General features: G+C 47.6%; 1 protein-coding gene across 1 annotated transcript in view; it reads right to left on the bottom strand.

Moving 5' to 3' along the window:
- Positions 1–14,287: 14,287 nt before the first annotated feature.
- Positions 14,288–22,189, bottom strand: part of TLCD3A (TLC domain containing 3A) — a 46,130-nt gene continuing 38,228 nt past the window's right edge. The window contains exons 4-5 of the mRNA XM_087716999.1: positions 18,866–18,961; positions 14,288–15,950 (exon numbers count right to left, since the gene is read on the bottom strand). Coding sequence (XP_087573125.1) covers positions 15,678–15,950; positions 18,866–18,961 — 369 coding nt within the window. The 3' untranslated portion in view covers positions 14,288–15,677. The remainder of the gene's footprint in view (positions 15,951–18,865; positions 18,962–22,189) is intronic.

The following is a 22,189-nucleotide window of genomic DNA, read 5'->3' as shown; positions in this document are numbered from 1 at the left end:
CAACTTCAACACACGCAATGTTCCGATTGCACCACAAACGCAGTAGTCATCCTTACCTTTCACAGAGGCACTGAGTTTTATAAATATGAGCGTGATAGTATAGTAAAATCATATCCAAAGACCAGTGGTGGGTTTCAAAAAAATTTGGAGCCTCTTCTGTAGGTGTGGCCTGCTTTCCGGGTCCACTGGTGGAACCTCTTCTAACCGGTTCGGTAGATTTGACGAGCCGGTTCTACCGAATAGGTGCGAACTGGTAGGAACCCACCTCTGATGCATGCCCATATCTGTTATTAAATGCCCCCCCCCATTGTGCCCACCTGCCATGTTCCCTCTAAGCTGCGCAGCCGCGCATGTAACAAGAAAACACCGCACATAAGTTTCAAAATGCCGCGCGGTGTTTTTTAATGTCTTAAAATATGACTGAAAACATCCCCCCTCCCTCCCTTTTCTCTCTGCACCGAACTCTCTCCTCCATCTGGGGATTGGTGAAATGAAGGAAGACTCTGCCCGGAGAACCGATGACGCTGCAGAAGGGAGAATTGCCACTGGTCCTCTGGGGCTTCGTCGGTTCCTGGGAAAAGGCGATTCGCTGGTGGTAGCCTGCGTTTCTCTGCACATCCGGGGTTTCTCAGGCATTGCGTCCTCTGAAACCCCGTTCCGGCCTCGGCAGTCTTTCTGCGATCCCTTCGCTTTGCGGAGAGAGGGAAGCAGTGTGGAATTGGACTGCCTGAGCCAAAGGGGTCCACGGGATTTTGAGACTTTTGAGCAGTACGAATCCATTCCACTCTTTCCTTCTATCTTCCTTTTCTTTTTCCTTTCCTTTCTCTTTGCCTTTTCTTTCCTTTTTCCTTCTTTTCCAATTCCTTTCCTTTCTTTTCCTTTTCCCTTCTTTTTTTCTTTTCCCTTTCCTTTCCCTCCCTTCTTCATCCTTTCCTTCTTTCCCATTTCCTTTCCTTTCTCTTTTCCTTTCCTTCTTTTCCATTTCCTTTCATTTCTCTTTTCCTTTCCTTCTTTTCCATTTCCTTTCCTTTCTCTTTTCCTTTCTCTTCCTTTCCTTATTTCCTTTTCCCTTTTTTCCCTTCCCTTTCCCTCCCTTCTTCATCTTTTCCTTTCTTCTTTCCCATTTCCTTTCCTTTCTCTTTTCCTTTCCTTTCTTCTTTCCCATTTCCCTTTCCTTCATTTCCATTTCCTTTCCTTTCTCTTTTCCTTTCCTTATTTCCTTTTCCCTTTTTTCTTTTCCCTTCCCTTCCCTTTTCCTCCCTTCTTCATCCTTTCCTTTCTTCTTTCCCATTTCCCTTTCCTTTCCTTCTTTTCCATCTCCTTTCCTTTTTCCTTTCCTTTCTCTTTTCCTTTCCTTGTTTTCCATTTCCTTTCCTTTCTCTTTTCCTTTCTCTTTTCCTTTCCTTATTTCCTTTTCCCTTTTTTTCTTTTCCCTTCCCTTCCCTTTCCCTCCCTTCTTCATCCTTTCCTTTCTTCTTTCCCATTTCCTTTCCTTTCTTCTTTCCCATTTCCTTTTCCTTTCCTTCTTTCCCATTTCCTTTCCTTTCCCTCCCCCTTCCTTCTCTTCCTTCCTTCCTGGGGGTCTGAGGGAGAGGGAGGGGACCCTTTTCCTCCTTGCCCCCCCCCAACATCTGCTCTGATGGCAATTATAGCTAAAAAAAAAAATCAGGTGCTCAGGCATGAAAATGTGCCGCTCAAACACTATACTTTTCCGCACACACTGGAAAAAAAATTAGAGGGAACATTGCCCACCTGCGTATGCACATGCAAAGAACCCCCTTCCCCTGCTGCCCCCTGCGCATGCGCAATGGCTTACATGGAGCCTGGGGATGGCGAAAAAGGCCTCCCCCGCCCCCACAGGCTCTCCGGAGGCAGGAAACAGCACATTTCCTGACTTCCGGTGGGCCCGTTTTTCACCCTCCCCAGGCCCCAGACACTTCCTTGGAGCCTGGGGAGGTGAAAACCTCCGGTGGCAAACTGTTCCACTGATTGTTCTAACTGTCAGGAAGTTTCTCCTCAGTTCTAAGTTGCTTCTCTCCTTGATTAGTTTCCACCCATTGCTTCTTGTTCTGCCCTCAGGTGCCTTGGAGAATAGTTTGACTCCCTCTTCTTTGTGGCAACCCCTGAGATATTGGAAGGCTGTTACCATGTCTCCCCTAGTCCTTCTCTTCATTAATACAATCACAATACAATGCAATACAATGCAATACAATAGCAGAGTTGGACCTCGGAGGTCTTCTAGTCCAACCCCCTGCTTAGGCAGGAAACCCTCTACTGTTTCAGACAGATGGCTATCCAACGTCTTCTTAGAGACTTCCAGTGTTGGGGCATTCACAACTTCTGGAGGCAACTTCTGTTCCACTGATTGATTGTTCTCACTGTCAGGAAATTTCTCCTTAATTCTAAGTTGCTTCTCTCCTTGATTAGTTTCCACCCATTGCTTCTTGTTCTACCCTCAGGTGCCTTGGAGAATAGTTTGACTCCCTCTTCTTTGGGGCAGCCCCCGAGATATTGGAATATACTGCTATCCTGTCTCCCCTGGTCCTTCATTTCATTCAACTAGACATACCCAGTTCCTGCAACTGTTCCTCATATTGTCTTCGACAACTGAAATGGAGTTCAGACATTCCAGAAAAGATTTTTCCCCTGAAATATTTTGGTAATAAAGCCCTCTATTAGGCCTCTTCCCACTCTGAAAGGTGGACTCATTAGCCACCAACCTAAGCCTGCAATTACAGTAGTGGCCAAAATTGTGGAAACCTTTTGGGGAAAGTATTTTTGAGGTTTGATGGAGTGGTGGGTTTCAAATGTTTTTTACTACCTATTCTGTGGGTGTGGCTTGGTCATGATTAGGGGACTAGAGACTAAAACATATGGAGAACGGTTGCAGGAACTGGGTATGTCTAGTTTAATGAAAAGAAGGACCAGGGGAGATAGGATAGCAGTCTTCCAATATCTCAGGGGTTGCCCCAAAGAAGAGGGAGTCAAGCTATTCTCCAAAGCACCTGAGGGCAGAACAAGAAGCAATGGGTGGAAACTAATTGAGGAGAGAAGCAACTTAGAACTGAGGAGAAATTTCCTGACAGTGAGAACAATTAATCAGTGGAACAGAAGTGGCCTCCAGAAGTTATGAATGCCCCAACACTGGAAGTCTTTAAGAAGATGTTGGATAGCCATTTGTCTGAAATGGTATAGGGTTTCCTGCCTAGGCAGGGGGTTGGACTAGAAGATCTCCAAGGTCCCTTCCAACTCTGCTATTGTATTGCATGTGACGGTGGGCGTGGCCAACTTGTAAAATGTGGTGAAACTCACTTAACAACTCTCCTGCTTAGCAACCAAAATGTTGGCTCGGGAACTGGCATTGAAGTGTGCAAGTCTTAAAGCTGTCAAGTTACAAGACCCTCGCACCCCTAACCCTTTAGAGAAAAAAACCCCAGGGGTGTTCAAACTTGACAGCTTTAAGACTTGTGGACTTCAACTCCCAGAATTCCTCCTCCAGTCATGTTGGCTCAGGAACTCTGGCATTTGAAGCACGCAAGTCTTAAAGCTGACAAGTTACAAGAACCTTTGATGGCTAATAACACCCCCTTTTTTTTGGGAGGAGTGCCATATCGATGGAAAGATAATTTAATCAAGAATGTAACGCAACCAAGTTTGTTCAATTATCTGTATTCTATGAAGAAGCTATAGCCAAATAACCAGAAAGAGAAAGCACAACTGGCTTTGGTTGATATCAGGTAGCTTTACAGCAGTGGTTCCCAAAGTTGGCAACTTTAAGACTTGTGGACTTCAACTCCCAGAATTCTCCAGCCAGCAGAGAAATTTCCTGACAGTTAGAACAATGAATCAGTGGAACAGAAGTTGCCTTCAGAAGTTGTGGATGCCCCAACACTGGAAGTCTTTAAGAAGATGTTGGATAGCCATTTGTCTGAAACAGTATAGGGTTTCCTGCCTAGGAAGGGGGTTGGACTAGAAGACCTCCAAGGTCCCTTTTCAACTCTCTTATTCTATTCTCATTTTTGCATACCTCGTTTTTTCTACGTGTTTCCCTTTTCTTTATAACTGCTATTCTAAAAGCAAATCCTTCATAAAAGTTATTGCATTACGTTCTTGATTAAATTATCTTTCCGTTGATATATAATTGTATGGTACTACTCCCCCCCCCCAAAAAAAGGGGTGTTATTAGCCATCAAACCTCAAAACTACTGTCTGTACACATTTCCCGAAAGGTTTCCACAATTTTGGTCACTACTGTATTTAACGTTTCTGGATCTTCGGAGCATTATCAGGTGGCAAGAGAAATCAAAGAATGAAGGAAGTCTGCAAAAAACTAATTTCACCATTTCTTCATTGAAATTGTTTTTTTGTTAGTTGCCAAAAATCAAGGGCCCGAGTTGTGTGCGAGGCTGCAACAATCCAGTTCAATTGGAAACCCAGGCAATCCATAATGACGTTTATTATTTATTTGTTTGCTGCCTTTATTGTTTTTACAAAAACTCAAGGTGTAAACATATCTAACACATGTTCCTCCTATTTCCCCACAACAACCACCCTGTGAGGTAGGTTGGGCTGAGATGGGGACTGGCCCATGGTCATCCAGCTGCTTTTTATGCCTAAGGCGGGACCAGAACTCACCGTCTGTTGGTGATTGGCTGAAAGTCACCCAGTTTTCATACCGAAGGCAGGACTAGAACTCACCATCTGTTGGTGATTGGCTGAAAGTCACCCAGTTTTCATGGCTCAAGTAGGACTAGAACTTGCCCTCTGGTGGTGATTGGCTGAAAGTCACCCAGTTTTCATGGCTCAAGTAGGACTAGAACTTGCCCTCTGGTGGTGATTGGCTGAAAGTCACCCAGTTTTCATACCGAAGGCAGGACTAGAACTCACCGTCTGTTGGTGATTGGCTGAAAGTCACCCAGTTTTCATACCGAAGGCAGGACTAGAACTCACCCTCTGCTGGTGATTGGCTGAAAGTCACCCAGTTTCCATGCCTCAAGTAGGACTAGAACTTGCCCTCTGCTGGTGATTGGCTGAAAGTCACCCAGTTTCCATGCCCTAAGGCGGGACTAGAACTCACCCTCTGCTGGTGATTGGCTGAAAGTCACCCAGTTTTCATGCCCTAATGCAGAACTAGAACTCACCCTCTGCTGGTGATTGGCTGAAAGTCACCCAGTTTCCATGCCCTAAGGCGGGACTAGAACTCAACCTCTGCTAGTGATTGGCTGAAACTCACCCAGTTTCCATGCGCTAAGGCGGGACTAGAACTCAACCTCTGCTGGTGATTGGCTGAAAGTCACCCAGTTTCCATGCGCTAAGGCGGGACTAGAACTCAACCTCTGCTGGTGATTGGCTGAAAGTCACCCAGTTTCCATGCCCTAAGGCGGGACTACAACTCAACCTCTGCTGGTGATTGGCTAAAAGTCACCCAGTTTTCATGCCTCAAGTGGGACTAGAATTCACTGTCTCCCAGTGATTGGTCTAAAGACACCCAGCTACCTTTCATAGCTAAGTCAGAACTCAAGATGGTGAACATACATAATTTCCTTCCTCCTCCTTTTTGCCCCACAACAACCCTGTGAGGTAGGCTGGTCTGAGAGAGAAGAAGTGGCTTATAAAGTCCCCCAGCTGGTTTTCATGCCTAAGGCGGGACTAGAACTCACCGTCTCCTGCTCATTGGCCCCAAGTCACCCAGCCAGCTTTCATAGCTAAGGCAGAATCTGAACTCACGATTTTTTGCATTAATTACCTGATACCCGGCCAATGTAATATCAACGCAAACTGGTTGTGTGCCTTGGCAAGTCGCTCCAAATGATTTCAGACATCGGAACTGACCGATGGTGGTTTTGTTTTTTTTAATCAAATGGTCACATTTTTCCCCCCACATTTTTCCCCCACATTTTGACCCAAAAGGGTCAAAAACACATCCTTCCTTGCAGCACTGATGACGTTACCTAGTTTGGTAATGAAACGTCTGCAAGAAAACCGAGCCACTCAACCACCCACACACACACACACTTTCCCCCTTCCTCAATTTTTCTCAATCTTCTTCAGGGATGTGAAGATCCGTTAATGGCATTAGAGATTAATTCTTCTAAGTTTAATTCTTCTAAGATTAATCTAGAGATTAATTCTTAATTAATCTAGAGATTAATTCTTCTAAGATTAATTCTCCATCAGGCCTGGGGATAGGTTCCCAATTTACCCGCCCAAGTGTTGACTGTTGAATGAAAGTTGTGTTTTATTATTTTTCTTTTGTTCACATTTTGTTTGTTTTTTGATATTGCACCCCCTTCCCCGTGATTGTAAGCCGCCCTGAGTCCCCTCAGGGAAAAGGGCGGCCTATAAATCTTAATAAATGACGTAAAAAAAATATGACGTAAAAGTTATTACCTTTTAGTCTTCCCCACCTTTAAATTGTTCCCACCACTTTAAAAATGGTTAAAATGCACTCTTAAATGGGGCTTTTGTGATCCACTGAAAGCATAGACAGGTCGAGTTTGCTTTCAACAACAACAACAACAACAACGAGTTGTACACCACAGGAAGAGGAAAATAAATACAGCAGACACAGGAGCGTTCGCCAGGGGGCGTTACGACAAAAACATCCATTTTAAGAACAACAGAAGTTATGCCCTATCAGATTACACCCCTCAGGCTTGTTTCTTCCAGTAGTTTGTTTCCTATTGTCCAATAACTGGCCAAGGAAGCCCGAAGCCTCCCAGCAGATGGTCATCAAAGGAGAAAGGAGGAAGAGAAGGAGGGGAGGGAGAAGGAGGAGGAGAAGAAAAAAGAAGGGAGAGGAAAGGGAAGGGAGAGGAAAGAAAGGAAAGGAAAAGAGGGAGGAATGGAAGATAGAAAAGTGGGAGGAAAGAGGAAAGGGAGGAGAAGGGACGGAAAGGGAAGGAAGAGGGAGGAAAACAGAAGGAAGGAAGAGAGGGAGGAATGGAAGATAGAAAAGTGGGAGAAGGAAAGAGAAAAGGGAGAAGAGACTGAAAGGGAAGGAAAAGAGGGAGGAAACAGAAGGAAGGAAGAGAGGGAGGAATGGAAGATAGAAAAGTGGGTGGAAAGAGGAAAGGAGGGAGAAGGGAAGGATGAAAAGTGGGAGGAAAGGAAGAAGGGATGGAAAGGAAAGGAAGAAAAAAGGGAGGAAAACAGAAGGAAGAAAAAGGGAGGGAGGAGTGGAAGATAGAAAAGTTGGAGGAAAGAGGAAAGGACGGAGAAGGGAGAAGGGAAGGGAAGGAAGAAAAGAGAGGAAAAATTAAGGGAAGGGAAAGTGGAATGGAAGATAGAAAAGTGGAGGAAAGGAAAGAGGAAAGGGAGGAGAAGGGATGGAAAGGGAAGGAAGAAAAGAGGGAGGAAAACAGAAGAAAGAAAAAGAGAGGGAGGAATGGAAGATAGAAAAGTGGAGGAAAGGAAAGAGGAAAGGGAGGAGAAGGGACGGAAAGGGAAGGAAGAAAAGAGGGAGGAAAACAGAAGGAAGGAAGAGAGGGAGGAATGGAAGATAGAAAAGTGGGAGGAAAGAGGAAAGGAGGGAGAAGGGAAGGAAGAAAAGTGGGAGGAAAGGAAGGAGAAGGGATGGAAAGGAAAGGAAGAAAAAAGGGAGGAAAACAGAAGAAAGAAAAAGGGAGGGAGGAGTGGAAGATAGAAAAGTTGGAGGAAAGAGGAAAGGACGGAGAAGGGAGAAGGGAAGGAAGAAAAGAGAGGAAAAATTAAGGGAAGGGAAAGGGAGAGTGGAATGGAAGATAGAAAAGTGGAGGAAAGGGAAGAGGAAAGGAGGAGAAGGGAAGAAAGGGAAAAAAGAGGGAGGAAAATGGAAGGGAATGAAAAGGGAGGGAGGAATGGAAGATAGAAAAGGGGGAGGAAAGAGGAAAGGACGGAGAAGGGAGAAAGAAAGGGAAGGAAGAAAAGAGGGAGGAAAAGAGAAGGGAAGGAAAAAGGAAGGAGGAATGGAAGATAAAAAAGTGAGATGAAAGAGAAAAGGACAGAGAAGGGAAAGAAAGGAAGAAAAGAGGGAGGAAAGAACAGGGAAGGAATAGAAAGAAAGGGTAGGGAAGGAAGGGAAAGAAGGGCAGGAGGGGTTGGTAGCAGAGGAGTTATTGACTTACGACTTACAACTAAACCCAAAATTTCCATTACTACAGAAGGAGAAGGAAAGAGTAGAAGGAAAAAACGAGAAGAAGGAAGAAAGGAGAGAGAAAGGAAAAGGAGGGGAAGTAAGGAAGAGGAGGAGGAAGGAGAGAGCAACAGGGAGGAAAGGAGGAAGGAACGAGAGAACGAAGAAGGGAGGGAGCGGAGAAGGGAAGGAAGGAGCAGGAGAGGCATGGAGGAGAAGGAGAAGGAACAAGAGAAGGAAGTGAAGGAAAGAAAGGGGAGCAGGACATGGAGGAAGGAAGGGGAGAGGAAGGGAAGGGAAGAAGGAAGGAAGGAAGGAAGGAAGGAAGGAAGGAAGAAAGAAAGAAAGAAAGAAAGAAAGAAAGAAAGAAAGAAAGAAAGAAAGAAAGAAAGGGAGAGAAGATGAAAAGTGCCTGCTTGGTGCTTCATCTCATGTTCAAAATTTTAACAAGGGTAGGAGCAAAACAGTGTTTAAACTCATCTCTTCTCCATCATGAATTAATGTGTGAACATACTATTATTTTCCACATTGCATTTTGGGGGGTTATAACAAATTTTTTATGATGATGTAATAGCACTGTGTGCTTTGACACGGGGGGGGGGGAATGCTCTTGCGGAGGAACTTCATTCATTCAAGCCAGGATTTAACCTGGTTCCAGCATCTGCTTGTTCCCTGGATGGGCAAAATAAGTTAAGCAAGAGATGGAATTAGGGAAGGCAACCTCCACGTAGATTCTTTTTCCCCCTCAGACTACAACATTTCTCGATCTCAGCAACTTTGAAGATGGGTGGACTTCAACTCCCAGCATGCCCCAGCCGGTTAGCTGGGGAATTCTGGGAGTTGAAGTCCACCCATCTTAAGATGGCTGAGAATGAGAAACACTGGTTTAAAGATGGTTGTGATAGACACAAGCTAGGGACAAAAATTGTTTTAATCGGACACATTTCGAGCTCAAAATTTAGGCCTGAGACAGCCTGTAAATATTCAAATGCCCCCCGACTCAAAACACCACTTTTTCAAACATTTCCAGCAGCGTAGATGGAACTGTATACAGGTTAAGTCTTCGTCTTACAACCACAATAAAGCCCCAAATTCCCGCTGTTCAGCGAGACAGTGGTTAAGTGAGTTTTCCCTCATTTTACGACCTTTCCTCCCACGGTTGTCCAGTGAATCGCTGCCGTTGTTAAGTTAGGAATGGGGGTTGTTAAGTGAATCTGGTTTCCTCATTGTTGGTCTGACGTTCACCAAAGAGGACCAAACGCGACCCCGTCATAAATATGAGTCAGTCGCCAAAGGTCTGAATTTTGATCACGTGAGCACGAGGACGCTGCGGTGTGAAAAACGGTCACTTTTTTCGGCGCCGTTGTAACGTTGAAGGGTCACTAAACGAATCGTCGTTAAGTTGAGGATTATTGGTAGTAGCAAATAACCAGGCGAATGTTTCGGCTTCCTCAAATCTTATCAATTTGTTTCCATGTTTGGAAAATATTTCTGTATTCTCCCCTGCCCCAAAACCACGACCTTAAGGGAGCAGTGCCCTGTTGTGTTTCCGTGAAAATAAGACCCTGTCCCAGTGGTGGGTTCCTATCGGTTCGTACCGGTTCGTACCAAAGTGGTTTGGCGGCCTGAGTCACTGGAACCGGCAGCGACCCAAGCCTGCCACGCCCCCGAACCGGTTCTCCAGGCCGCGCCATATGCACCGCCATCTTGTTTTTCAGTTCTGCACATGCACAGAACAATTGTAATTGCACTGCACATGCGCGCGAAGCAAGAGCCGAGGTGGCGCAGTGGTTAGGGTGCAGTACTGCAGGCCACTTCAGCTGACTGCTATCTGCAGTTTCGGCTGTTCAAATCTCACCGGCTCAGGGTTGACTCAGCCTTCCGTCCTTCCGAGGTGGGTGAAATGAGGACCCGGATTGTTGTTGGGGGCAATATGCTGCCTCTGTAAACCGCTTAGAGAGGGCTGAAAGCCCTATGAAGCGGTATATAAGTCTAACTGCTATTGCTATTGCTATAAGCTCGCGGGCCCAGTAGTGGGTTGCAGGCAGCACGCCCCAGTACGGGTGTACAGGAGCCTGCCCGGAGCACCGGGTACCACGTTCCGGTGCTCCAGAGGACCCACCCACCCGCCCGAGCTCCTTACCTGTGCTTTAAGCCTTTGGCGCTTCCGTGCACAAGCATGGAGCGTACGGCGCCTGTGCAACGCTCCGCCGAGCAGCTGGTATGTCACGGAGGCTTGCAGAAGCGTCGCAGGGAAGTACAATGCATGCGCGCGCCGCATACGGAATACGGAACCCACCACTGCGCGGGGCTCACAAACAACCGTACTGGCGGTAATGCCTGTCGTAACTCAGCCCTGACCCTGTTTTATATTGTCTTGCCACAAAAAAAAGGCACCAGGTCTTATTTCCGGGGTGCGGATGTCATCCACGGACTCACCTCACGTGTGCACCTTGCCCCAGTCTTCTTTTTCACTATCAGAGGCCTTCAAGAACTTCGTTGCCCGGCAAGGCCGGAAAGATTTTCCTGAGGGCCTCTGCAGATGGGGACACCACTCCGGATCGGAGATTCTGGTGTTGACATCATCATGAGACGCTGCAGAAGAAATGGGCCGAGGTGTGCGAGGCCTGGCCACAACTATCCGAAGGCAAGAAGTAGGGCAGCTTTACCCCCCCACCATCCGCACCCTAGCGTAATTTTTACCTGTGCACCAGGAGTGGGTTGCTGCTGGCAATTACTGGTGGGTGTGCAATTTTCCACCTGTGTGTGTGTGTGCATTTGCACATAAATACAGTGGGGCAAAGAAGTATTTAGCCAGCCACCAATTGTGCAAGTTCTCCCACTTAAAAAGACGAGAGAGGCTGTAATTGACATCATGGGTCGACCTCAACTATGAGAGACAAAATGAGAAAACAAATCCAGACAATCACACTGTCTGATTTGGAAAGAATTGTTTTGCAAATTATGGTGGAAAATAAGTATTTGGTCACCTACAAACAAGCAAGATTTTCTGGCTCTCACAGACCTGTAACTTCTTCTTTAAGAGGCTCCTCCTGTCCTCCACCCATTACCTGCATTAATGGCACCTGTTTGAACTTGTTAGCAGTATAAAAGACACCTGTCCACAACCTCAAACAGTCACACTCCAAACTCCACTATGGTGAAAACCAAAGAGCTGTCGAAGGACACCAGAAACAAAATTGTAGATCTGCACCAGGCTGGGAAGACTGAATCTGCAATAGGCAAGCAGCTTAGCGTGAAGAAATCAACTGTGGGAGCAATAATTAGAAAATGGAAGACATACAAGACCACTGATAATCTCCCTCGATCTGGGGCTCCACGCAAGATCTCACCCCGTGGGGTCAAAATGATCACAAGAACGGTGAGCAAAAATCCTAGAACCACACGGGGGGGACCTAGTGAATGACCTGCAGAGAGCTGGGACCGACGTAACAAAGGCTACCATCAGTAACACACTACGGTGCTCGTGTAAAGCTTGCCTTTTTTAAATAAGGAAAGAGAACCGGGTCGTCCTCAGTAGAGGAAAATATGTAAATGCAACAAAGGTTAGATTGGAGGGAGAGAGGGGTAGTAGGAAGGACAGGATGGAGAGGAGAAAGGAGAGAAACAGGAAAAAGGGAAAGGCAGAAGAAGGGGGGGAAGGTTAAAAAGGAGGAAGAGAAAGGAGAGAAGGGAAGGGAGAGGTGGAAAGAAGGAAGGAGAGAAGAAAGAGAAGAAAGTGGGATAGGAAGGAGAGAGGGAAGAAGGCAGGGAAGCAAGGAGGGAATGAGGGAGGGAAAGAAGAAGAGAAGGAGAGTAGATAGGAAGGAGGGAAGGAGGGAAGAAAGGAGGGAACTTAAGAGAAGAGAATGGAAGGAGGGAAGGAGGAAAGGAGGGAGGGAAGATATGAGAGAAGGAGGGGGGGAAGAAGAGAGGAAAGGGAAGGGGAAGGAAAGGAGGAAAGGAAAAGAAAGGAGGGAAAGAAGGAGGGAAGGAGAGAAGGAGGGAGGGAAGGAAGGGGAGTGGGAAAGAAGAAACAAGGTAAGGAAAGAGGGAGGGAGGGGAGAAGATACCCAACCTTTGATGCCGATAAGGATTTTGATATTAAGGGAATGTCTTGAAACACAGTCAAATGTAAAGTGAAACAGTGGATGTTGTATTGTCTTTTACCGGTTATTGGTTGTTGTATTTTTCTTTTACTAATAAAAATACTTTAATAAAAAATAAATAATAAAATAATAATAAAAAAACACACTACGCCGCCACGGACTCAGGTCCTGCAGTGCCTGACGTGTTAAGCCAGTACATGTCCGGGCCCGTCCGAAGTTTGCTAGAGAGCGTTTGGACGATCCAGAAGAGGATTGGGAGAATGTCATATGGTCAGATGAAACCAAAGTAGAACTGTTTGGTAGAAACACAACTCGTCGTGTTTGGAGGAGAGAGAATGCTGAGTTGCATCCAAAGAACACCATACCTATTGTGAAGGATGGGGGTGGCAATGTCATGCTTTGGGGCTGTTTCTCTGCAAAGGGACCCGGGACGACTGATCCGTGTACAGGAAAGAATGAATGGGGCCATGTATCGTGAGATTTTGAGTGCAAACCTCCTTCCATCAGCAAGGGCATTGAAGATGAAACGTGGCTGGGTACTTGAGAGACCGCCTGCTGCCAATGACCTCCCAAAGACCCATTAGATCACACAGGGTCGGCCTCCTCCGGGTTCCGTCTACCAGCCAATGCCACCTGGCTACTACCCGGGGGAGGGCCTTCTCTGTGGCAGCTCCGGCCCTCTGGAACGAACTCCCCGCAGGGATTCGGACCCTCACCTCTCTCTAGGCCTTCCGAAAAGCCGTCAAAACCTGGCTTTGCCGGCAGGCCTGGGGTTGATGAGTTCCCCTCCCCTATCGACTTGTGTGGTTGTGTGATTCTTGCCTGTTTTAAATCACTTGTATTCTGTTCTATGTTCCCCTTTTCCCCTTTTGAGTTGTTTGCCGCCCTGAGTCCCTCCCGGAGAAGGGCGGCATACAAATAATAAAATTCAATTCAATTCAATTTCACCAGGACAATGATCCCAAACACACCGCCCGGGCAACGAAGGAGTGGCTTTGTAAGAAGCATTTTCAAGGTTCCGGAATGGCCTAGCCAGTCTCCAGATCTCAACCCCGTAGAAAACTTTTGGAGGGAGTTGAAAGTCCGTGTTGCCCAGCGACAGCCCCAAAACATCACTGCTCTAGAGGAGATCTGCATGGAGGAATGGGCCAACATACCAGCAACAGTGTGTGCCAACCTTGTGAAGACTTACAGAAAACGTTTGACCTCTGTGATTGCCAACAAAGGATATATAACAAAGTATTGAGATGAACTTTTGATATTGACCAAATACTTGTTTTCCACCATAATTTCCACAAAAATTCTTTCCAAATCAGACAATGTGATTGTCTGGATTTGTTTTCTCATTTTGTCTCTCATAGTTGAGGTCTACCTATGATGTCAAATTACAGGCCTCTCTCATCTTTTTAAGTGGGAGAACTTGCACAATTGGTGGCTGACTAAATACTTTTTTGCCCCACTGTATGTCTGCGCATGTGCAAAATGTTAAAAAAGGGGGGGGGGAATTATATTTGTGCAATGAAAATAGTTCTGCGCATGCAACATCGTGACGCCTATGGCGCCACCCAGAGAACCAGTTTGGGGACATGGCAGGCCTGGATCACTGCCAGTTCCAGGGACCCAGGCCACCAAACCACTACCAATTCAGCTGAACCGGTCCGAACCAGTATGAACCCACCACTGCTGTGCACCCTGGAGTGGGCGTGGTCTTAATTAGGGCCTATTTTGGGCGCACGTGTAAAAAAACCAAGCTAGGGCTTACTTTTGGAGTAGGTCATATTTTGGGGAAAATGTGTTATCTTTCCAAAGATGAATGGAAAAAAGGACTTTTTTCATGGCCAATTTGCCATCAGCCCTCAGATGGAGAGTCAACAGCCCCCAGGTCTGGAGGTGGCTGATGAGGAAGAGGAGGGACAGCTGGGTCCAGTGCTGGCCGTAGAGATACGCAGAAGGCAGAGGAGAGGAGAGCAGTGGGAATCTATGGGCTGGTCCTTGGGATGGAAGAGCCACTGCTAGCGAAGCCCCACCCTAGCTCTGGGGATAAAAGGCAGGGAGCAGAGATGAATAGGGGTGGTAGACAATTTATTCATCTCCCTGCCGGTCAGCCACTGATAGCCTGCTGTGGCACTTTTTGCCAGGGCTACTGGTGCTCTTAATAAAGGAATAGTTGATTTAATTACAGAGGGTTTGTAATGTTTGGGAGGCAGGTCAGAACAGAATCTTACGAGAACCCGTCCAGATCTGAACAGCCAGTTCATTCCATCCTCAGCAACTTCATCTTCATTTCAGATCACTCTCTCAATTTCCCTTCCTTTCTCTGCTAATAGCTACAAAGTCAGAAAAAAAATCAAGATGGGAATGCCACTTGTTGAAGCCTCATTGATTTTTACGTGTGTCACACACACGGAGCACCAAAAATTCTTTTCTTGAACCTTTTCTTCTTGAATCACGATCCGGTTATCCGCCTCAAAAGTTGGCACCTGTTCCGAAATGACCTTGACGTCGGCCAAGTTTTCCATCCTGTGCATCGAAAGGACACTTGGAATGTGCAAAAAAAATGCAATGTTGTCTGTTCGAAGTGAGAATCTTTCCACGATTTGGGACAAGGGAGGTCCCAATTCTCTCCAGTTTCTGTTGGTGTTTTTTTTTTTTTGCTAAGCATGACTATCCGTAGGAACGAGAAGCACAAGAATGTTGAGATGTATTTTTAACAAAAAACAAAACAAAAGGGAGGCTAAAATTTTCCAGCAGCAATCCCTCGGCATTTTTGGGTGAAATCAAGGCAGCCTTCAAGAGATCCAAATAAGGCTATCCGTATTTCACCAGCAGCAAACTGGCGCAACAAAGAACATATCGAAGAAGGTTTAGAACACGGGCGTCAAACTCATCGCTGTCACGTGAGGCTTCGTGACATTTTTTTCCCTTCACGGAGCTGGGGTAGTCGTGGCCGCCAGTTTGACACCCCTGTTGTAGAAGGTAGACATTTTTTTCGAGGTGAGGAAGCGAAAAAGATCAGGGCACGCTCCGATGAGGGATAATCAAAGAAGGACGTACAAACCGGTCTGTGCGGTGTTATCTAATCTCGTTGCCCTAAACCGCCAACTGAAGATTTGGGGGCAAAAGAAGAGATTTGCAGGATTCTCATGGCCTCCGGGGGCTGGCCATCCGCGAGTCCCAGGTTCCCACTTTCAACATCTGGAACACATCTGGAACACCGCTGCAGTCAGCGGGCACGGATACGGGGAGCTTCGGAAGCATACAACCTCAAGGCTCGTAGTGGTTTGGCGACCACGAAGGCACCTCTGCGGAGGTGATTCACCTCCATCTCGGCTGGGAAGAACAGCAGACGGTTCCGCAGTGGCGCCTCTCCCCCACACACACCCCCGCAAATCCCTCAGTCCAGAAAAGTAAGGAATGTTGCTTCCAAATGGGACGTTGAGGTGTTTTTTGTTTTGCTATCGCGTTCGATCCGGAGCTGGCGAACTGCTGTAGAGCCTCATCGCTTTGCGGCAGATGAGAGTAAACCAGTAGATCTGGGGCGCGATCAGGAAGGCGTTGGCCACGTTGCAATGCAGAGGGATGCGGAAGGGCACCTCGTAGATGGGCACGTTCGTCTGTCGCCCATAAGCCCAGTACATGTACGGGAAAAGGAGGATCCGGCAGAGGAAGAACGTAATCAAGATGAGGATTCCGTTGATCTTATGCAGGAGGGAATCTTGCATTTTCAGCTGTCAACGCCCCCCACAAAAAAAGAAAACGTTGAGAAGGTTAAAGGACAGTCAACGGCTGGCCCACAAATAAGATTAAGGCTGGGAGTGATTCCCGCAGTTGCTCCTTTAATTCCCGCATGGGGCAGGAGGGTGCCTGCTACCGTAGCACGACAAAACCGCGAAGCCCTTATCCGCGGAGACATAAGCGCGTCGCTAAAGCCGCGACGTCATCACCGTGCGTCATCACCGCCGCGACAACAGCGCGGCAACAGAAGGGCGCTTTAAAACGGCGCCGCAGCAGAAAGCCGATTTCAATTAAGGTAAGAGTTAGGATTAGGTTTAGGGGTTTGTTTTAGGGTTAGGTTTAGGGTTAGGTTTAGGGTTAGGGTTAGGTTTAGGTTTAGGGTTAGGGTTAGGGTTAGGTTTGGGTTAGGGTTAGGTTTAGGGTTAGGTTTAGGGTTAGGTTTAGGGTTAGGTTTAGGGTTAGGTTTAGGTTTAGGATTAGGTTAAGGGTTAGCGTTAGGTTAAGGGTTAGGTTCAGGGTTAGGTTTAGGGTTAGGTTTAGGGTTAGGGTTAGGTTTAGGGTTAGGTTTAGGGTTAGGTTTAGGGTTAGGGTTAGGTTTAGGGTTAGGTTTAGGGTTAGGTTTAGGTTTAGGTTTAGGGTTAGGTTTAGGTTTAGGGTAAGGTTTAGGGTACTGAGTGCTTGGGAATGCGCGGATTTGCCCTCCGCGATTATGTCATCGTGGTAGGGTCGCGTTTTTCCTTAGGGCTTAGAACGGCGCGAATTAGTCTTTGCGCTTATGTCTCCGCGGATAAGGGCTTCGCGGATTTGTGGTGGAACTGCCTGCTACATCTCTGTATGATTTGTGTTCTGACTTGCTTCCTTTTAAGCCTTCGTAAAAGTAGTCCTCGACTTACGATGCCCAAAATTTATGTTTGCTTGGCGAGCAGATGCGAAGTGAGTTTTGTCCCATTTTACAACCTTTTCTGCCAGAGTTGTTAAATGAATCACTGCAGTTGTTAAGTTAGAAACAAGGTTGTTCAGTGAATCTGACTTCCCTGTTGATTTTGCTTGTCGGAAGGTCGCAAAAGAGAATCACGTGAACCCGGGACACTGCGACCGTCATAAATATGAGTCAGTTGCATCTGAATTTTGATCACATAACCAACCACAGCAATGGTCATAAGTCACTTTTTCACTGTCGTAAGTTCAAATGGTCACTAAGTGAACTTCTGTAAGTCAAAGACTACGTTCAGAGGGCTTCCGAAATCCTACCATGGATTGTCCTCGACTTATGACCATAATTGAGCCCAAAATATACATTGTGAAGTGAGGCTGTTAAGTGAGGTGCGCCTCATTTTATGACCATTTTTTGCCACAGTAGCTAAGCCAACCACGGCAGCTGTTAAATAATCAGCATCTGTAACGTTCCCAGCCAGCTTCTGACAAGCAAGGCCAATGGAGTAAGCCAGGTTCCCTTAACGACTGGGTCAGTGTATGAGACTTCATGACCTGGAAGACATGGCAACAAGGTCAGCCAATGAATAGGCACAGCAACTAAGTCAGCCAATGAGGGCTGTTTGGAAACTGAAATGGTATTTGCTGTGTGAGCAACAAGGAGACAGCAAGGAGCCTGGGCGTGGCTCAGCTCTGCAGTTGAGCTCTAAACTAGTCTGCTGCTCTGAACTGAAACGGAAACTGTTCTGTCCTCTGCCTGTGTTTGCTTGAATTTACTATCACGTTGGAAAAATCTATTTTGGTATTGTATATTTACTTCATGTGTTATATATATAATATAACATATTATATAAAGATATAATATAATATATAAAGCAGGGACGTGCCGTCACTAGAGGCAGGGGAGGCGTGGCCTCACCAGTCATGAGGAAAAGGAAAGAATTTTAAAGAATTTTTTAAAAATAATTAAAGCCAAGGTAGTTGCTACCAGATTCACAGTGACTTGGAACAGCGCTTAGTATTAACTATAGGAGGAGGCCAGAGAAATAGGGGCCTCCTGTGCATAAGCAATTTTTCGCCTTTTAAGAGTTAAGCAAGGGTTAACAAGAAAAAAATTTCGTATGCAAAGGAGGCACGTGTTCTCTCGCCTCCTGTAGAGGGCATTTTTAGAGGCTTTTTAGAGTTCTCTGGGAGCAACTAGCTCAGTCTGACTCAGAGCTCTGGCAGAACCACGTTGCCTTTCAAACACACACACACACACACAGAGCTGGATAAAAGATCGGAAGGCAGCAGGGGAAGGGGGGGTATGGCAGAGGAGCTGCTTTCAAGCCTTTGGAAAATATATCCAATCCAACTTCTGTGTTTGTGTTTGTTTGAGAGTGAGTGAGTGAGAGAGGGATCCAAGTTCTCTTTGTGCGTGTGTCTGTTTGAGAGAGAGGGGGGAGGGAGGGAGAGAGGGATGAAGGAGGGGGAGGGGAGGGAGAAGAAAAAAAAGGGAAAACTTATTTTGCAAGGGGGAAAAATGCTGTCGCTTTAAATCGGAACTAAGCATGCCTGGCTGTGGAATTCTGGGAGTTGAAGTCCGCAAGTCTAAAAAGTGCCTCACCAGCCATAAAGCTGACCGCACGTCACTGATATAAAGAGAAGTTAATGAATTCCTGCTGAATCAATTACCCGTGTGTGTTTTCTGGATGTGATCGATGCTCCAAACGCTGACAGGCTGCATAACTCATTTAACAACCACAGCAATTCGCTTAACAACGCTGGCAAAAAAGGGGGAAACTTGCTTAACAGCTGCCTTGCTTAGCAAAGGAAATTTGGGGCGGAACGTTAAGGACTAGCAGGGTTTAGCGTTTTAATTGAAAGCCGCCCAGAGTCGCTTTGCGAGGTGAGATGGGTGGCATCTAAAGTTAATAATAATAGTAAGAATAATAATAATAAAAAGATATGAAGCTCCTGGGTCTGAAATATTTACCTGCATCAGGATCTTCCCCAGGGATACGAATGGGGTGCTCAGCTCGGCAGTGTAGATGCAGCCCACGAAAAAGTCTCCGAGTTCACCCCGCAGATGCTGTAGAGAAAGAGAGAGGGAGGACGGGCGGGAGGGAGGGAGGCAGTGGGAGAGAGAGAAAGAGGAAGAGAGGGGGAGGGAGAGGTGGTGAGAGAGAGGAAGAGTGAGGGAGAAAGGGAGAGAGGAGGAGGGAAAGAGGGTGGGAGAAAGAGAGGGAGGGAATAGGAGAGGGACGGAGGGAAGAAGAGGAAGAGAGGAAGAGGGGGAGAGAGAAAGGGAGGTAGAAAAATAGGAAGGGGGAGGGAGAGAAGAAGAGAGGGGAGGGAGAGAAAGAGAGGAAGAGTGTGGGGGAGAGAGAAAGGGAGGGAGAGGAAGAGGGAGGGAAAGAGAAAGAGGGAGGGAGGGGTGAGAGAGGGAGGGAGAGGAAGAGGGAGGGAAAGTGGGAGGGAGGGGGGAGAGAGGGAGGGAGAGGGAGAGAGGGTGGGAGAAAGAGAGGGAGGGAATGGGAGAGGGACAGAGGGAAGAAGAGGAAGAGAGGAAGAGGGGGAGAGAGAAAGGGAGGTAGAAAAATAGGAAGGGGGAGGGAGAGAAGAAGAGAGGGGAGGGAGAGAAAGAGAGGAAGAGTGTGGGGGAGAGAGAAAGGGAGGGAGAGGAAGAGGGAGGGAAAGAGAAAGAGGGAGGGAGGGGTGAGAGAGGGAGGGAAAGAGGGAGGGAAAGTGGGAGGGAGGGGGGAGAGAGGGAGGGAGAGGGAGAGAGGGTGGGAGAAAGAGAGGGAGGGAATGGGAGAGGGACAGAGGGAAGAAGAGGAAGAGAGGAAGAGGGGGAGAGAGAAAGGGAGGTAGAAAAATAGGAAGGGGGAGGGAGAGAAGAAGAGAGGGGAGGGAGAGAAAGAGAGGAAGAGTGTGGGGGAGAGAGAAAGGGAGGGAGAGGAAGAGGGAGGGAAAGAGAAAGAGGGAGGGGAGGGGTGAGAGAGGGAGGGAAAGAGGGAGGGAAAGTGGAAGTGTGGGGGGAGAGAAGAAGGGAGAGGGAGAGAGGGAGGGAAAGAGAAAGAGGGAGGGAGGGGTGAGAGAGGGAGGGGGAGGGAGAGAGGGAGGGGGAGGGAGAGAGGAAGAGTGTGGGAGAGAGAGGGGGAAGCAGACAGAGAGAGAGAGAAAGGGAGGGAGAGGAAGAGGGAGGGAAAAGAGAAAGAGGAAGGGAAAGTGGGAGTGAGGGGGGAGAGAAGGAGGGAGAGGGAGAGAGAAAGAGAGGAAGAGTGTGGAAGAGAGGGGGGAAGCGAGAAATAGACAGAGAGAGAGAGAGAGGGAGGGAAAGAGAAAGAGGGAGGGAGGGGTGAGAGAGGGAGGGGAGAGGGAGGGGGAGGGAGAGAGGAAGAGTGTGGAAGAGAGAGGGGGAAGCAAAGAGAGAGACAGAGAGAGAGAGACAGAGAGAGGGAGAGGAAGGGAAGGAGGGAAGGAGGGTCCAGGGGAAAAGGATTCTTTAGAGCAGGCGTGTCAAACTCGCGGCATCACATGACCTATCGGGACTTTTCCCCTCTTCACTAAACTGGGCGTGGGCGTGGCCAACGCGTGACGCATCCGGCCCGCGAGCCACAAGATTGACCGCCCTGTTTTAGCGCCATGGATGGGATGCAAAATGCTTGCAGCCTGACCTACCAGCTTCAAGGCCCGTCAGCCACCTTGGGGTTCCCTGGCCCCATGTGCCCGCATACCCACCCACAGGCGCCCACAGCTATTTTGCAGCCTTCGAGCCACAACCTTCGCAGCAAAAGGAAGGGGGCTCATTTTGGCTGCGGGATCAATGCGTGGTGGGATTCAAAATGTTTTTATTACCGGTTCTGTGGGTGTGGCTTTTGGGGGCGTGGCATGGTTTGGTGGGCATGGCGGGGGAAGGATACTGTAAAACCTCAATTTTCTGCCAATCAGCTGGAATCTGGGAGGCAGAGAATAGATGGGGACAGGGCCAACCAGAGGTACTATTTGCCGGTTCTCCGAACTACTCAAAATTTCCGCTACCTAGCGATACTGAGTGTACCAAGATACACCCATGTTACACCTATCCTCCGCGAGCTGCACTGGCTTCCTATCGGTCTCCGAACGTGATTCAAGGTGCTGGTTATTACCTTTAAAGCCCTACATGGCCTAGGATCCGGATATCTGCGAGACCGTCTTCTGCCGCATACCTCCCAACGGCCGCTAAGATCGCACAGGGTGGGCCTTCTCCAGGTGCCGTCAACCAGACAATGGCGGCTGGCGGCTCCCCGGGGGAGGGAGGGCCTTCTCTGTTGCCGCTCCGGCCCTATGGAATGAACTACCCCAGAGATCCGGACCCTGGCCACTCTCATGGCCTTCCGAAAGGCTATCAAAACCTGGCTATTCCGGCAGGCCTGGGGCTGTTGATCTCATGATTGAGGTCAACAGCCCCGACCAGATTGAGTGCATGATGTGGCTTTTAATCTGTTTTTCTCTGTTTTTTTCAATTCTTTATTATTATTTTTAAAATGTGTTTTCTGTAAGCCGCCCGGAGTCCTTCGGGATTGGGCGGCCTATGTATTTATTAAATGCTAAATACTAAATACTACCGGTTCTTCAGAACCAGAGGTGGGTTCCTACCAGTTCGCACCTATTCGGTAGAACCGGTTCGTCAAATCTACCGAACCGGTTAGAAGAGGTTCCACCAGTGGACCCGGAAAGCAGACCACACCTACAGAAGAGCTTCCAAACATTTTTTGAAACCCACCACTGGTCCTTGGATATGATTATTCTACACTATCATGCTCCTATTTATAAAACTCAGTGCCTCTGTGAAAGGGAAGGATGACGACTGCGTTTGTGGTGCAATCAGAACATTGCGTGTGTTGAAGTTGTTTTAACGCAAACCAAAGATGCCTCTTAAAAAACAAGTTTACATCCTATTCGTATGCATGCCAGTGCTGTGTGGGAGGTCATTTAAGGTGGTTCTGACAAGTGTCGTCGGCATCTTCATATCTGGTCACATGGGCGGCAAGCCACCCCCATCCGGTCACATGGGCGGCAAGCCACTCCCACAAAGGAGGCCACACCCACAGAGTAGGTTCGAACAATTTTTGAAACCCACCACTGTTCAGAACCTGCTGAATACCAACCTTGGGGCACGTGCCTAAAATACTTGCGCTCAGCAGTGAAAATGGAGCACTTAGAAACTCAGCTGCTTACTTTCCAAGTCAGCAACGGTTAAGTAGAACAGCGAGGGAGGGGGGATCTGTTGTGGCACGTAATTGAGATAAGCTAGAAATAAAGGACAGGATAGGGC

This window comes from Thamnophis sirtalis, unplaced genomic scaffold (genome assembly GCF_051295495.1).
Source record: "Thamnophis sirtalis isolate CommonGarterSnake01/CBP01778 unplaced genomic scaffold, rThaSir2_p1.2 scaffold_5, whole genome shotgun sequence".
NCBI classification, from domain to species: domain Eukaryota; kingdom Metazoa; phylum Chordata; class Lepidosauria; order Squamata; family Natricidae; genus Thamnophis; species Thamnophis sirtalis.
This window is presented reverse-complemented; position numbering and strand designations above follow the sequence as displayed.